We start from the raw sequence: 15,876 nt of genomic DNA, 5'->3' as shown, positions 1-15,876 counted from the left end.
AATAGTGTTTTTCTCTGAGGCATGGTAAAGCATGGTACTCACAAAAAAAAAAATCAAGAAAATTAGTTTTAAACAGTAAGAATGTGTTGAGCTTTATAACAATAATTAGTTTTCGGTCTATAAATATATCAAAACATGTTCCCTTGTCTATTAAAACGTGTAATATATTTAAGCGTCTTTGGTGTTTCCATGGTTTCTACAAAATAAACCCGGAAACCGAGGAAACTGGAAACCGGCAGGCAACTTCTCACACGTCACGGAGCCTTGATTAAAATTGCAATTTTCTCACAATTACAAATAGTTGGAAACATTTGGGATATAGTAAGTACTCAAGTGAACAAAATATATAACACTGGCCTAGTGGTTTTTGGATATTTTACTGCAATTAATATTACATATTGCACCTTATAGTTAGAAAAATAGTTAACTTTAGTTATTGAGTAGAATTAAGAATGTAGAATAAGTTCATGCAGAATAAGGCATTAATATGCACTTAATATGTACTAAAAAAACAGCCAACATTCTAGTAATATGCATGCTAATAAGCAAAGTTATGAGACCCTAAAATAAAGTGTTACCGCATTTTTTTCACCAACAGTAATTCCAAGTGAATACAATGAGAAATACATACATACTTTTCAAACAAACAGTTATTAAACATTTATAACAGATTACACCATTTGATGTGAAATTTGTATATCAAATGATAATTTTAAGAAAAAAAGAAAAGCATTTTAATTCTTAGAGAGGTAAAAGGACGAAGAGGAAAAGCATTTGTTGGCAAACCTCCTGGCAAGCAGACTTTCCCTCATGAGTACATGGTGAGTCCTAACCACTAAAACACAGATACACAGAAATAGGTTGTGAATGTATAAACTTTGAATGACCAAAAATAAAGAAAATCAAGCTGGATTTTCAAACACTTGTATGTGGTTGTAGATATGGAATAACTGAAATGTTTACATCAGGATTACCTCACTCTCAGTAAGAGTTATCTTCCCATTTTCACAGAGTCTCTGGAATATGCCTGATGAAGAGAATAAATGCCGTTAAATGCCTAAATGCCATTAGGGCTTCACAAATGGATTCACCAATGTCCAAATCTAATGACTCACAAGAACCTTCCGTCGTAAACAGCATAATTCTGTTTTATTTTCATTAAAATTAAGGAAATGTTGTGCCATCCAGGCCTTAATTTCCTCAAGACACTGTAATAAGGGCACTAAAGAGCAAGTATCTTTTCATTTCAAAGGCAGATAAATTTAAGTATTGTCTGCTTAACAAAGATAAGAAATACCAAATTGTCTAAAAATATATGTCCCAAGGGGACCATATACAAGGAGAACAAAATAGGCCCTAAAATGGAGCACTTGGAGACCCCAGTTGAGATGCAGTTAAGGAGAAAAAGTCTACAAAATGAACTGAGAAAGACACCCTTAGGGAATGTGAATCATAATTTCAACTTTTTGGAATGTCATCTGAGAATGTTATCCACCTTGAGCCAAGGATTACAATGATATACGACACCTAACAGTTCAGGAGTAATGAGACTTTTCATACTTTTGAACCCCGTCAGGCTGATTGGGGTGAGCCTTGCTGATGTTGTAGACAGTGTGAGTACTAACAGCCTTCAAAGTTTCAAGTCTCTATAACTCTACAATCACTTTTAGGGGAGAAATCCTTAGAAATTTTTACTCACTAGCCATGCAGTTCAAACGCATGACAAGGCAAATGAAACCCTCCAGAGAAATCTGTTCTGAAGCCCCACCATACCGCACAAACATGAGATTCAGGATGTCTTCATTTAGATGCATGCCTAGGGTACAAGAACCATGACATAAATATCCATAGATGCATAACCATCTATACAATGTGTAATGAAAACTATATATCACAATATCTCTGCATTCAATTTTATGGATCACTGCAGCGATAATGCTGGGAGTAACAGTTCCCACCAGCAGTGATATTTACTACAGCAAAATATAAACTGAATTCAACCTGTTTTATTGAATGCGTTTTGCAGTTCGCTGAAAGACAGTACGCCATCTTTGGAAGAATCCATGGTGTAGAAGATGTTCTGTAGAAAAAGTAAGCGTCATAATAAAACTCAGTACATAGCTATATTTCTTGTCTTAATACAATAAAAACACACAGCAAAATTTCAGACTTAAATCCACACACCTTGTACATCAATATGCGGTTCCACAGGCGAAGAAATTCTGATCCACGAAGTCTTCCACTGACAGAGAACTATTTTTATTGTTACAGTCAGGGAATATTTCTAGAGCTAAGACATGTTTCTTCACAGTACGACTGCAAATACAAGCTGAACCATGAGGATAAATCAAATATCATTATTCAAAAAATTATTTTTTTATGACTTGCTGAATGGGAAAAAAGGATACGTCTGACATGGCAATTATACTTCTGCAGGAATCCAGGCCAAATCCTTCAGTATTTTTATTCCCTAAAAGGTATGATTCACATTTGTGAGATTTATGACATTTGTGGCAAATTAAGTTTAATAAACTACAGCTATTTCACAAAGAATACACAGGATTTTAAAGCACTCACCTCTAAGCAGGTTTTCATGAAGAATCTGTTGAAGTTTCTCAGCATCTACAACTTTGTACTGTTTCCATAGAAGACATTAAAGGATTAGTCCACTTTTAAATAAACTTTTCCTGATAATTTATTCACCCCCATGTCATCCAAGTTGTCCATGTCTTTCTTTCTTCAGTCGAAAAGATATTAAGGTTTTTGATGAAAGCATTCCAGGATTTTTCTCCATATAGTGGACTTCAATGGGCACCAAACAGTTGAAGGTCAAAATTAGTTTCACCACAGCTTCAAATTGTTCTACACGATCCCAGACGAGAAATAATGGTCTTATCTAGAGAAACAATCACTCATTTTCTAAAAAAAATTATACATTTTAACCAGAAATGCTCATCTTGAACTAGCTCTCTTCTTCTTCTCTATTAGAAATTCCAGCAGTGTAGACACTGCTAAGTGTATTACTGCCCTCCACAGGTCAAAGTTTTGAACTAATTTTTACATGCAATATGCTAGTGCAATAGTATATAACAATTAGTTTAACCTGTGGAGGGCAGTAATACACTTAGCAGTGTCTACACTGCTGGAATTCTAATAGAGAAGAAGAAGAAGAGAGCTAGTTCAAGATGAGCATTTCTAAAATGTATAAAATTAAATTTAATAAGACCATTATTTCTCGTCTGGGATCGTCTAGAACAATTTGAAGCTGCAGTGAAACTAATTTTGACCTTCAACTGTTTGGTGCCCATTGAAGTCCACTAAATGGAGAAGAATCCTGGAATGTTTTCATCAAAAACCTTAATTTCTTTTCGACTGAAGAAAGAAAGACATGAACATCTTGGATGACATGGGGGTGAGTAAATTATCAGGAAAAGTTTATTTAAAAGTGGACTAATCCTTTAAGGGGTTTGAAGCTTGTAGCAGCTGTAGTTTAATTTTGGATCAAGTTTAATTTTTTTGATAATATATTAGTTTCATATTTACCTGATCAGAATATTGTCGAAAAAGAGTTCTATTGTTCAATGCTTCATCCATTTGTTCATTGTATTCAGGCTAAACATGAGAAAAGAGAAGACTGTTTCATTTGCAACTACTAAAAATCACAATTAGAGTTCCCATTCCTGAAACAGAAAATTAATTTCTGATATTACAGTCTAAACTTTACAATTTTAAGATAATATCAGATATTAAGTAATTGCCGATGCTCAAATGTTAAGTTTAATGTAAAAATGTTAGCAAGTTTAATTTATGTATATTTATTTGATAGAAATATTTTAGAATTAATATTTTAAAGTATAAACAATAGGGTAATATTCCAAGTACAGAGAAGGTTGTTTATGTAATAAATTCTGAAGTTGAACTTAATTTCTTGATTAAGTGGAAATTGCAGAGATATGTTGAAAGAAGCAATATTTCAGTGAATAATTCTCTGATACTGACAAACAAGAGAATACTCAAAATCTTACAAAATGATTCTGTGTATTATTACCTCAGACTCGCCTACAAGATCCACAAGAAAATTCTCAGTCCGTTCTGTGTCCTTTCTGTATTAAAAACATATATTTTAAAAAATTTACCTGTTTAACAACGCACATGACTGTGAACATTTTAGTGTATAAATTAGTCAGTTTTTTTTTATATGGGTCACTGTGAATGTGTAATCTTATTCCAAGTATAAATAATTACTTTAATGTTGAATAATGTAAAGTCATTAATCTCTCAGTCCTTCATGCAACTTACTGAATGTGGATCTCATTTTTGCACAGAATGGACAGGATGAATTCTCCAGGCTGATTGGGGCTGAAAGTGGACGGTACAATGACATACTGTCCTGGTTCCAGCCTGAAGAAGCTCATCACCTGTCTTGCAGCCTCAAATTTATCGCTTCTTGCCACAGGGTATCTGCTAAAGAAAAAGCTTGATCCCAACTTTCCCTCAGATGTCATCTAAAGAATAATGAAACAAAAACAAGTTTCTCTGAATATGCAAAATGAATGTGTCAGAAAGGTGACAACTTATGTAAAATGTATAAATACAACCTAAAAAAAAAAAAAAAACTTGTTACGTTTTAAACTTATTTAAACTGTGAGTATATTTTACTTACCTCAGGTGGAACCTGTAAAAGTTCAAAATAAAAAGGTTATACTCTAAGCACAAAGGCATCATTGTACAACCATATTTACTGCCTTTGCATTTTTTTGTTAATACTGACCGCAAACACAATGAAGCCGATGCCATGGTGTGCAGCAAGGCGTCTGTTTCTCTTGTCAGGTTTCTGTATGAGGGACACCAGAACATTGCTCTGGCCCTGCTCACAGGCCTTATCCATCTCATTAACCTTCAGCCAAAACTGGGGGTTGGTACAGAAGGTGTCTACAATTACAGAACATGATTGTTAGAAGCAGATTTGCACTGATGACTTTATAATTAAAATGAATGAAAAGTACCTCGATGATTCGTGCAGCCTCCAGCTGTACTCCCAATAACCCAGCTGCCATTGTGATACTTGGAAGTCCAGCGAGATGCAGACTTTCCTTCCAGAAAATCAGGATAGGAACAGCAGATATCGATGTTGTCAAATGTTCTAAGGAAATCTTCCATTGACATCCTGCAAATAACAAACAAAAAAACTCTTCCTAAGTAAATCCTAGACAAAATGTAATTCCCATGTAAAATGTAGTTCCCCTTTCAGTCGGTCACTTTGACGTTACGTCAGAGACTGACGAAATGGGGTCTCGCATTCAAGCTTTCGCTTCGGAGCCGAGCACATCATTGCCTTCACCGGAGTGTTCTACAGGACGAGTCTCTGCAGTACTGGTGTGACGGCGCGTTTCAGCGGATTCCAGTGTTCCTGCCTTGCCTGTTTCCCCTGAGCGCTTCAGTACCAAAAGAGCATTTTCCTAAAAGAGCTTACGGGTTAAGGTCACGTTTTTTTAAAGATGTCGTACCGCCCGTATGTTTCTGGGTGCGGTCGCTATATGGCGCCTCTTGATGGCCATGATCGCTGCCTCATGTGTTTGGGTTTCCAGCACACTGAGGCGGCTTTCGTGGATGGTTCATGTTCTCATTGTGGGAACATGACCATCAAGATGCTTAGATCGAGACTCGATTACCTTAAACAGTATCAAGTCCCCTCTGCCACACCCCGATCTTCGGCTGGTGGCCAGGGTGATCTGAGGGTCACGGTGTGGAACAACCCGATGAGTCAGTCTCCTCGGGCCACGCCCCCCTCCCAGGCATCTCAGCCAGTGGAGCTTCCGGGTGGGCCTGCTGCCTCCCCTTCTGGGGAACCCAGCATCTCATTCGGGGCTCCGGAGGATGATCATATGTCGATCGCTGCATCTCAAGGCGGGTTTGAGTCCTAGAGAGATGAAGGTTTGGCTGCGGTGCCTCCCTCTGGGAGAGCAGCGTTGTCCGAGTCAGATCCCGAGCTGATGGCCATGCTTGCCCGGGCAGCTGAGAGCATTGGGTTGGAGTGGAATCCTCCACCCCGTCCTGAACGCTCGAGGCTGGATGATTGGTTCCTGGGGGCTGCACGCTCTGGTGAACGCCAGGGCCCCCCACCGGGAAGTGCATGAAGAGGTTACCAGTTCATGGAGGGCACCTTTAACTGCCCAAAATCGTTCTGCTGCCTCCTACGCCTTCACCTCCCTCGATGGCGGGGCGGCTAAAGGGTATGCTGGGGTACACCCTGTGGAGCGCTTGGTTGCGATGCAGTTGTGTCCTCCGAGCGCTTCTACGTGGCGTGGTGATCCCAAACTCCCGTCCAAGGCCTGTAAGTTCTCGTCCACGCTTGTGGACAAGGCTTACAGAGTGCGGGTCACGCTTCCGCCTTGCACGCCATGGCCACCTTGCAGGTCTATCAGGCTAAGGTGCTTAAAGGCTTGCACAAGGCGGGTGCTGACCAAGCGGCCCTTCAGGAGGCTCGCACAGCCGCCGACCTTGCCCTTCGGGCGACTAAGGTCACGGCGCGCTCGATTGGTGAGGACCACCTTGGTGGTCCAGGAGTGCCACCTATGGCTGAACCTGGCAGACGTGAGGGAGTCGGACCGTACTCAGCTCCTAAACTCCCCTGTCTCTCAGGCCGGCCTTTTCGGTGATTCGGTCATGCTGCATCGGGCTCCTAGACAGGACCCCAACTTCAGTACCAAGGTACTGTTCTCACACTGTTCACTGGAAGACAGCGATTGTGGCGTTTTAGTAGGGACCCCATTTCGTCAGTCTCTGACGTAACATCAAAGTGACTGACTGAAAGGGAACGTCTAGGTTACGTATGTGACCCTCGTTCCCTGAAGGAGGGAACGGAGACGTTACGCCCCCTTGCCACAATTGCTGTTCCACTGAACGGCCGGGTCACTTGGCTCGGCTCCTCAGCGAAGACTTGAATGCGAGTTGCTCGCGCTGCTCCTTATATACCCACACTGTGGGGCAGAGCTTGCGCATGCAAATTCCGCAGACCAAGATACTCTTCGTATCATTGGCTCATTTTGTTAACACTCGAAGGTGATTGGGTTCTTGGGCGAGACCCCATTTCGTCAGTCTCTGACATAACGTCTCCGTTCCCTCCTTCAGGGAAAGAGGGTTACATACGTAACCTAGACGTTTTCATATTCACGGTTCATACTCACCAGAACTCTCCATTGTCATCCAGAAGATGTTGTTTGCGGTCCTCATTACTCACTGTGTTCCACAAGGGTGATCTGAAAGAATTATGTAAAACAAATCGTATCATTAACTGAGTTATGTGAGAGCTAAAAGATAATGTATCATCAACAATGATGCCAAGATATTGAAACTCTTATACTAACTCAATCGCATTTCTGTCTGGAGAGGAATAAGATTATTTACTTTTTTTTTAAAGCTTGAAAATAATATAAGCTTGGTTTCATCAGAATTCAAAACAAGTTTTGGTGTATGAAACTGGGACTGAATGACATCAAAAGCCAATTGAAGCTTATCCAGGGCTTGCTGTATAGAAGGTGCCCTGCAATAAAGTGTCATCTGCATAAAAGTGAACATTTGCATCCTGAATATCACAATCAAGACTATTTATGTAGTCTTGTTAAAGGTGTTCCCCAACACAGATCCTTGGGGAACACCTTTAACAATCTCTAACAGTCTAGATAATTTACCTTCTGCCTGTACACATTGAGTTTCTCCACTTAAATAGTTTTTAAACCAGAAAATAACATGATTTGATAAACTAACACTCTTTAATCTATGCAGCAATATTTCATGATCCAATGTGTTGAGAGCCTTTGTTAGAATAAATAAAAAAGGAAAGAGCAATAATCACCTTTATTCACGGATTCCACAATATCATTTAAAACTTTGAGAGAGGCTGTTGTGGTACCATGTTTTTCACGGAACCCTGATTGATTATTAGATGGGACTTTGATTACATTCAAATAACATGTAAACTGTTCACTAATAAAACTTTCTAAAAAATTTTGATTTTAAATTTTTTTTCACAAAGATTTGAGATTGGCCTATAAGATAGTGGGATCTCTCCCTTTTAATAAGGGAACAACAAAAGCTGATATCCACATTTCTGGAATAACACCAGTATCTAATGAAAGATTAAAAGCGGGAAAAAAAAAGTTAATAGTGACAAAATAATATTATATGCTAATTTCAAATACATAGGTTCCACACAGTCAGGGCCTGGTGATTTATATCAACCGATTTAAGTGCTTTATGAACATCAGAACTCTTCCTTTAGTAAACGAATTTCAGCATTAAAAAAATGATAATTTGAGCATGAAAGATATTGTGACTCAAATAATGACCCAAAGGCAATAAAATGCTTGTTAAAATAATAAAGCATTTGCTCTCTATCAGATAAGCTAGTAGAATCCATATTATACATGAAGGAAAATTAGAGGTATTTTTGTTACCTACTATATAGTTTATAATCTGCCAAAATTTATTGGGATTATTTAAATTTGTTGTAGTTTTTTGTACTAAAATAATCTGCTTTAGCTTTAACTTGAACAGTTAGAAATGCCAGTTTTTACCAGTATGTGGGAAAGATCTACAAACCTTTTCACTCTGCCAAAAGAATCAGTTGGGGTCCTCTGGATAATGCATTATCTGTTATTACCTTATCAATTCATAATAAAAGAGCCATGTTTGTAGTGTTCACTTGCTTTCTGTGTTTATTAAAACTCATATTTCATAGTCATTCTGAGTCACACATTTCTCTTTACAGGTTCAACTACACTACACTAGTTACAAATATTTGTTGTCATTTATTAGATCATTTATTCATGTTTTGATAATCTTGTGCATTAATTATCTTGTGGTTTGTTTGTTGCCTTGAATGAGTCTTTTGAAATTCTTTTTGTTTGTGCTTTTTTGTTGTTTTATATTGTGTATTAATTAGGAGAACCTTGAAAACAAGAATGTGCATCTCAAGAGTTTTGTCCAAGAGAATAAAATTTGTTGCATATTGGAATTTTTCGGACTAAAACTGAAAGACTCTAAATTTCAGTTCTTTCAAAAAATCAGTTCTTACGTGTCACTCCAGTCTCCATTCCACTCTTTTTTTCCCCATGGGTTGAACAATCTCACCAGCTTAACAGGATATCTACCACTCATGACCTGTAGAGCATGGTTTTATATATTTAGTAGAATAAAAATGTTCTAATACAGTATTACCAGTAGCTTTATACTTCAGTAGCTTTATTTTGTAATGTATTTTGTAATTTTGAAGTAAAATGCATGTTTATTTTTAATATTTGGCATGTTCAAAAAGTCAATTATTTTCACACTTTAATTAACACACTTTCTAACAGGAACAAGTTTGTAAAATAAATAAATAAAATAAAAAATAAAAGATTCTGAAGTCTTGCTAAAGCAACCTGTGGTTAAGGTCCTTTTCCTCACACAGTATAAATGGATCATGAATTTATATAGCTAGCATTAAGAAGGGAGTCCCCTGCAAGGGGATTTTGGCATCAAAAAGTTTGAAAACCCCTGATTTGATTTTAAGGATTTTAAGTACAGACCATTCAAAGTGACTTTTTCATTTCTCACTACTGTCTTATAGCACAACTAGTGCTTGAAGTGGGCCTGCCCTCTATATTTTAAAGGATTAGTTCACCCAAAAAATGAATATTCTGTCATTTATTATTAACCCTCATGTGGTTCCACATCTGTAAGGCCTTTGTTCATCTTCGGAACACATTTTCATTTACTTTGGATAATGTTGATTACATAGTAATATTATCCAAAGCACGTTCACGCAGCAGTGTCATCTCTCTCATGAACAGTCGCACATATGCATTGTGTTGACGTGCAAATCTGAACGTATGTTGCATATTAATATTTTCGTAAGTAAAGTAGTAATTTATGTTTTTAATGAGCAAACAAAGCACTCACGTCACTTTATAAAATTGGGGTTAAACCACTGGAGTCACATGTAGTACTTTTAAAATAATGACTTTCCTAACTTTCTGGACCTTGAAAGTGGTAGTTGTGTTGGATCTCTGGAGGGACAGAAACCTCTCAAACTTCATCAAAATGGTCTTTATTTGTGTTTCGAAGATGAACGACATGTGGTTTTCTGACCGCCCAGCCCCCAGTACATGATTTGAAATGGGAACCTCCCCCACCGGCACTTTTTTTTCACTTCAAGCAATGAGCAGAACAAGCACTAAGATTTATGCAAAAAAAAAAAAAATAAAAAAAAATAATAATAATAATATATAAGCATCTAAAGCATGGGTATTGGTTGGCTTCCTGATATCATCTTTTGCCCCTAAAATATTTACCTTGAGACCTTATATGAATCTGATGCATGCTGAGAGTTGATTTTGGGCAGTCTTACCTGGTAAACGTTTGTCACAGTGTAAGCGTGGCCCAGAATTATACCATTTGGTAACTCTTCCTCACTCTCATTCTGTGGAAACAGAAGAATTATCAGGAGATAATGTATGGTGTAAATGTCATTGCACATGCTACAAGTGAGGGTTTTTATAGATGTCAATGTAAAAGGTGTCTGTTTCAGTCCTTATCTTTGTGTCAGGCTCCATATATAGCAAAAAGTTTTTGGAGACTATGCAATATGGTCTTTTTCTTTTTCTTTTTTTTCTTTCCTTTTTTTTTTTTTTTTTTGCTCACCCCTCGTGGAGTTTCACAACCCATAAGGACTTCTGACTGGAAAGCACGGTACATTATCTCCCACAAATCAGTTGGAGCCGTTTTCAGATTGTAGTGAATATGAACCCCACCGGTGAAGTCCATGAGGGCCTCAGATACTCGACCAGCATGCATGTCAGTGTAAGAGCCGCACACCCTGTAACAGTCATTCAAACAGTAACTAGACATAACTATCAGGACTATTACTGCACACAAATCACAGGTTGAATAACAGCAGTGCTTATATTGAATACAACAGCACTACTGCTTACATATACTTGAAATTATATTTTCACATAAAGTTACTAAAAGATGTATATGCACTTACTTGGCATACGCTTTCTCCATCAAGGCTGGCCAGAACTCATTATATGTTTTTGATTGCACAAAAATCAGCTGGCGGTCAATTGTTGGCAGATAGTCATCAATCACAACATCATACCAATTTCCAAAACGCCAGAACTGTAAGTTTAAGTTAAAAAATTGAGTGAAAAACTATATTATGTTTATACTATATTGTCTTTTAACTATATTAAAAGACAAAACAGGAATAACTTTTGCTTGGGGTTTTGATTCTGGATAATATGATCAAAATAAATGTAGGAAATTATGGCACGGAAGAAGAGGAACTTACCCTGAAGTGAAATAAACCAGTATAATTGTGGCTGAATGATTGTCCGTCTGGCATGACCTTTTGTAAAAATTTGCTTTGAAATGTTAAAGCCCCAACAGAGGCCAGAAACCAGCAGTTTCCTGAGATAGAGGGAAAAAAAACTAATTGCCACAGTGATTTGATATCTTTCATATTCCACAAGTCATTTCTGATTATTATTTTTTTTCTAGTTTTGCTAGAGAAGGCATTTACTTTGTTTTCAGCAGAAAATTAAGCCTAAATAAAGCCACAAGGGGCAATCATCAGGCACTGAAGGATACAGGGATGTTTCCATGCATCTTTTCAGTGTATTAGATGTGTTATTCTGTATTTTATAAAAGACAAATCCTATTGTCTCTTCGTTTTTATTAGCAGCAGTTTAGACAGCAGTATATATTATTGGGATAAATGAAAGTTAAAATAACATTCCATTGTAATCTGATTATATTGTTAGTGCAATATAAACTTCAAAAAAATAGGTTTAATTTAAAGGGGGAAAAATGTAAAACACAAATGCACTTATTATACCTAGATGCTCAGCTGGAAGAAAAAAATATTGTATTGTGGTTACCCAGACGTACCTACTATTCCTTGGGAGTAGTCAAACCTAGACACTGACTCTACAATAAATTCAGCTGCATCTGGACACAATTTCTGAAAGAAAGTAAGTCATACTTTCAGTATTTGGCATTTGTTCAACAGTTGCAAGAAAAAGTATGCGAACCACTTGCAGAATCTGTGAAAATGTGCAAAATTTTAACAAAATAAGCGAGATGCATGTTATTTTTTATTTAGTACTTTCCTGAGTAAGATATTTTACATAAAAGATGTTTGCATATAATCCATAAGACAAAAAAAATTGCTGAATTTATTAAAATGTCCCAGTTCAAAAGTTTGTCAACCATTTATTCTTAATCTGTGGTTACCTAGATGATCCACGACCATGATGTTTTGTGATGGTTCTTCATGAGTCCATTGTTTAATGAGTAGTTAAACTGAGCTCTGTTCTTCAGAAAAAATCTCCAGGTCCCAAAAATTCTTCAGTTTTCCACCATCTTTTGCATATTTGAACCCTTTACAACAGTGACTGTATGATTATGATTTCATAATTAACCCTTAAATGCATGACTGTTTCGCCAATCAATCAGTTCTTACATATTCGGGTCTTTATACCCAAATAATAAGCTAGTTTTATGTTTGAGGTCACAAATATGAGCCCATTTGCTATCTCTATTCTAAAAACAATATAATTTTCAACATCTTCAAAATCAATATTTCGATCGCTAACAGCTTCACCAAATCCATCCAGTGACAGTTACAGTCATATTTGATTGCGTTCAGTACTCGCTCTGCAGTAAATCGCTAAGTCATTTCATGTTTCTCTTATTATTTCATTTTCTGTCTAAATGAGTCGTCACTTCAGCATTGTGTATCAGACATTGTTATTGTCAATTATTGTTGTGCAGAAAAAATATACGTACACTCATACACACCTCGGGTCGTTTGCGACCCTATACAATTTTTACAAAAAAAGAATACAAAAATAGGCATTCTTTTATTCTTTTACTTCTTGTTATATTCTTTATAATGAATTGATTGAGGAATACCAAGAAGGTTGACATCTAACTTTAAAAAATGAATGAGGAGGAAGGTAGTGAATGACGTCCCGGGTCACTAAAGACCCAAGGTATGCATTTAAGGGTTAATGATTGAACTATTACAAAAGGTTCAAACATTCACTGATGCTTCAGAAGAAAACACGATGCATTAAGAGTCGGGGGGTGAAAACTTTTGAACAGGATGAAGAGGTCCAAATTTTTCTTATTTCGCTTGAATATCTTTTTTTTTTTTTTTTTCATTTAGTACTGCCCTTCGGAAGCAACAGAAGGCACTCACATGTTTCCCGGAAGACAAATTAAATACATATTTACCTTGATATTCAAATTCCAAAAGTTTTCACCCCCCAACTCTTTATACATCGTGTTTCCTTCTGGAGCATCAGTGAATGTTTGAACCTTTTTTATTAGTTGTGTTTGAGTCCCTCAGTTGTTCTCAGTGTGAAAAGATGGATCTCAAAATCACACAGTCACTGCTGTAAAGGGTTCAAATATGCAAAAAATGCTTAAAAACTAAAGAACATGCAGGACCTGAAGGATTTTTCTGAAGAACAGAGCTCAGTTTAACTGCTCAGAACAAACTAAAGACTCATGAACAACCATCACAAAACAAAAAAAACAGTCATGGATCATTAGGTAACCACACACAGTATTGATAATCAATGGTTCACATACATATGAATGGGGTTATTTTAATAAATTCAGTTATTTTTTGTCTTGTGGATTATATTTAAACATCTTTTATGTAAAATATCTTACTCAGGACAGTACTAAATAAAAAATAACATGCATTTTATATTGTCTCCCTTATTTTGTTAAAAATATTAACATTTTCACAGATTCTGCAAGTGGTTCACATGCTTTTTCTTGCAACTGTTTTCTGTGAAAGGGATGTGCTTGATAGTGGTTTTAGGTAGTGTCTTTTAAATTCTTTCATGCGTTTGTCACAGTCACATCTTTTAGATTTCAACAAAAGTTGTACAGTTTTACACTGTTAGTTAAGTGAGCAGTATTATCAGAACATGTTAAAAATGATGCCTCAAAGGATAAGATTACATACCGTTGGTCTCATCCACTCCACTCTGGCCATGTCTTCTGGCTTCAGCAGACCTTCGCCAATGGAACGAGGGTCTGGTGGGAAAAACTCATCCTCAAATCTCCGACCTTTCTTGAGACAGTACTCTTGTAAAATGTTGTAGTCCTGATTCATGAACTTCAAAGGATTTGTTTCAGAGCCCATACCACCCCTCATGTTGCGGTTATCTATGACTTTTAGGCACATGCCATGTGGAATTGCTGGAGGAGGCATTTTGAAATCTGTCTGGATTTTTTTTTTTTTGCTGTTAAAAAGAGGAAATTACAATAATGATTCAAAGTTATTATATTGCTTTAATAAAAGTTATCTCTATTTGATTAATACTCGATTAAACCTAAACAAATTCTTGTTATTATTTTTTCTGTATTGAAAAAAACAAAAAGCCATTTGAGTCTTTTATCCAAATGACTTACATTGCATTCAGAGTATACATTTTATCAAACTTATTGTTAGCACAATGCTCAACTGTTTATGCTGCAGGAATACAGACATAACACATACATAAACATAGTATATAATAAATCCTTACAGAACAACATCTACAGATGAATAATGATATAATAAGAATGAATAAGATATGTACCTTCAGAGATGCAATGAATTTTCACCCAAATAACTGGTAATCTTCTGTCTGTGACTGGCTTTTATACTCTTTTGACCTCCTTCAAGCTTTATAACACCTGTAGAAGCCCTGCCCCACTCCCCACACCTCATCTAAACTTTGTCATTACAAGGAACTGAAATCCTCCACATTTGCCCAAGGATAAAACATTAGTCTACATCAGTGTTTCCAAACCAGGGTGATGTCTGGCGAGAGCAGGGGTGCCGTGTAAAAGAACAAACATTTCAAACATTTTTAAATTACTAAAATGTGTAAAAAAAAAAAAAAAAAAAAAAGATTTTTTATTATTTACCATCAATCTCTGATGTCTCCAATAACAACAAATACACACACACTCGTAATAAAAATGCAAATAATAAGAAAGGTTGATCGTCGTGGGATTGCGGGGGTTGCGCATAATTTTCACATGCAAAGCACGCACACATAAAGCCGCCTCTCAAACAGCTCGCAAATGCCAAATTGATTTGTCTTTTGTGGCTTGTTGTGCTTAAACAGTCAAATACACACAAAAATGTTGTCACAATGTCTGTCTTGCTGAGTATTTACATAAACACAATCAGTTATGCCCTAAGTGAACGTCAAAACAACTCCGAAAGAAAACGCACCTGCAACAGTATATTGGATCTGTGCGTCGGGTCTTAAAGTGACAGCAGCCTAATAAACCTGCTGCATCTGTGTTGTTAATGTTAGTCAAACAACAAAAGACAATGAGAAAAATCACTAAAATTACTATTTGCTCTTGACTGAATAACTTTTGTAACTTTATTTGATTAATCTGTATTTATATTTTTTACAATGAAGACTATCCATGGTAAGTTTCTCTATTATATGCTATTTCTCACCTGAATATCCCTACTACTGTTAGACCTACCTGAAAAGCAATTTATTTCATTACATGAAAATTCAAAGATACATGAAAATTTCATTTTCATGTATCTTTATTCTATTGTATTTATTGTACTATTGTTAGTAAATTTTTATTTGTTCTTATTTTATTACTGACTGTTATTTTTTTACTGACTGTCAATTCAAAGTTTGAAATCAAGCTTTTTTGTGCTATATCAACTAAATTATCCCAATGTAAAAAAATAAAAAATACATTAAATGAGCAAACATTTAGGTGAGATACACTATTTTGCAGGGACGTCTGCCTTTACGTGCACATGAACTTTAATGACATCCCATTCTT

General features: G+C 36.4%; 1 protein-coding gene across 1 annotated transcript; it reads right to left on the bottom strand.

Moving 5' to 3' along the window:
- Positions 1-808: 808 nt before the first annotated feature.
- Positions 809-14,281, bottom strand: LOC137007004 (calpain-1 catalytic subunit-like). Its single transcript, XM_067368248.1, has 21 exons — positions 14,030-14,281; positions 11,935-12,007; positions 11,336-11,454; positions 11,030-11,163; positions 10,684-10,858; positions 10,391-10,456; positions 9,077-9,162; positions 7,188-7,259; positions 5,007-5,167; positions 4,772-4,932; positions 4,664-4,675; positions 4,300-4,505; positions 4,049-4,103; positions 3,544-3,612; positions 2,578-2,635; positions 2,409-2,470; positions 2,185-2,253; positions 2,002-2,080; positions 1,700-1,816; positions 975-1,027; positions 809-835 (listed from the first exon to the last, which is right to left on the bottom strand). The coding sequence occupies exons 1-21, from the start codon at positions 14,276-14,278 to the stop codon at positions 809-811; spliced, it is 2,103 nt and encodes a 700-aa protein (XP_067224349.1). The 5' UTR covers positions 14,279-14,281.
- Between the last annotated feature and the right edge of the window lie 1,595 nt (positions 14,282-15,876).

This window comes from Chanodichthys erythropterus, chromosome 18, assembly GCF_024489055.1.
Source record: "Chanodichthys erythropterus isolate Z2021 chromosome 18, ASM2448905v1, whole genome shotgun sequence".
NCBI lineage: Eukaryota > Metazoa > Chordata > Actinopteri > Cypriniformes > Xenocyprididae > Chanodichthys > Chanodichthys erythropterus.
The sequence above is the reverse complement of the archived record's forward strand: the minus strand, read 5'-3'. Positions and strand labels throughout refer to the sequence as shown.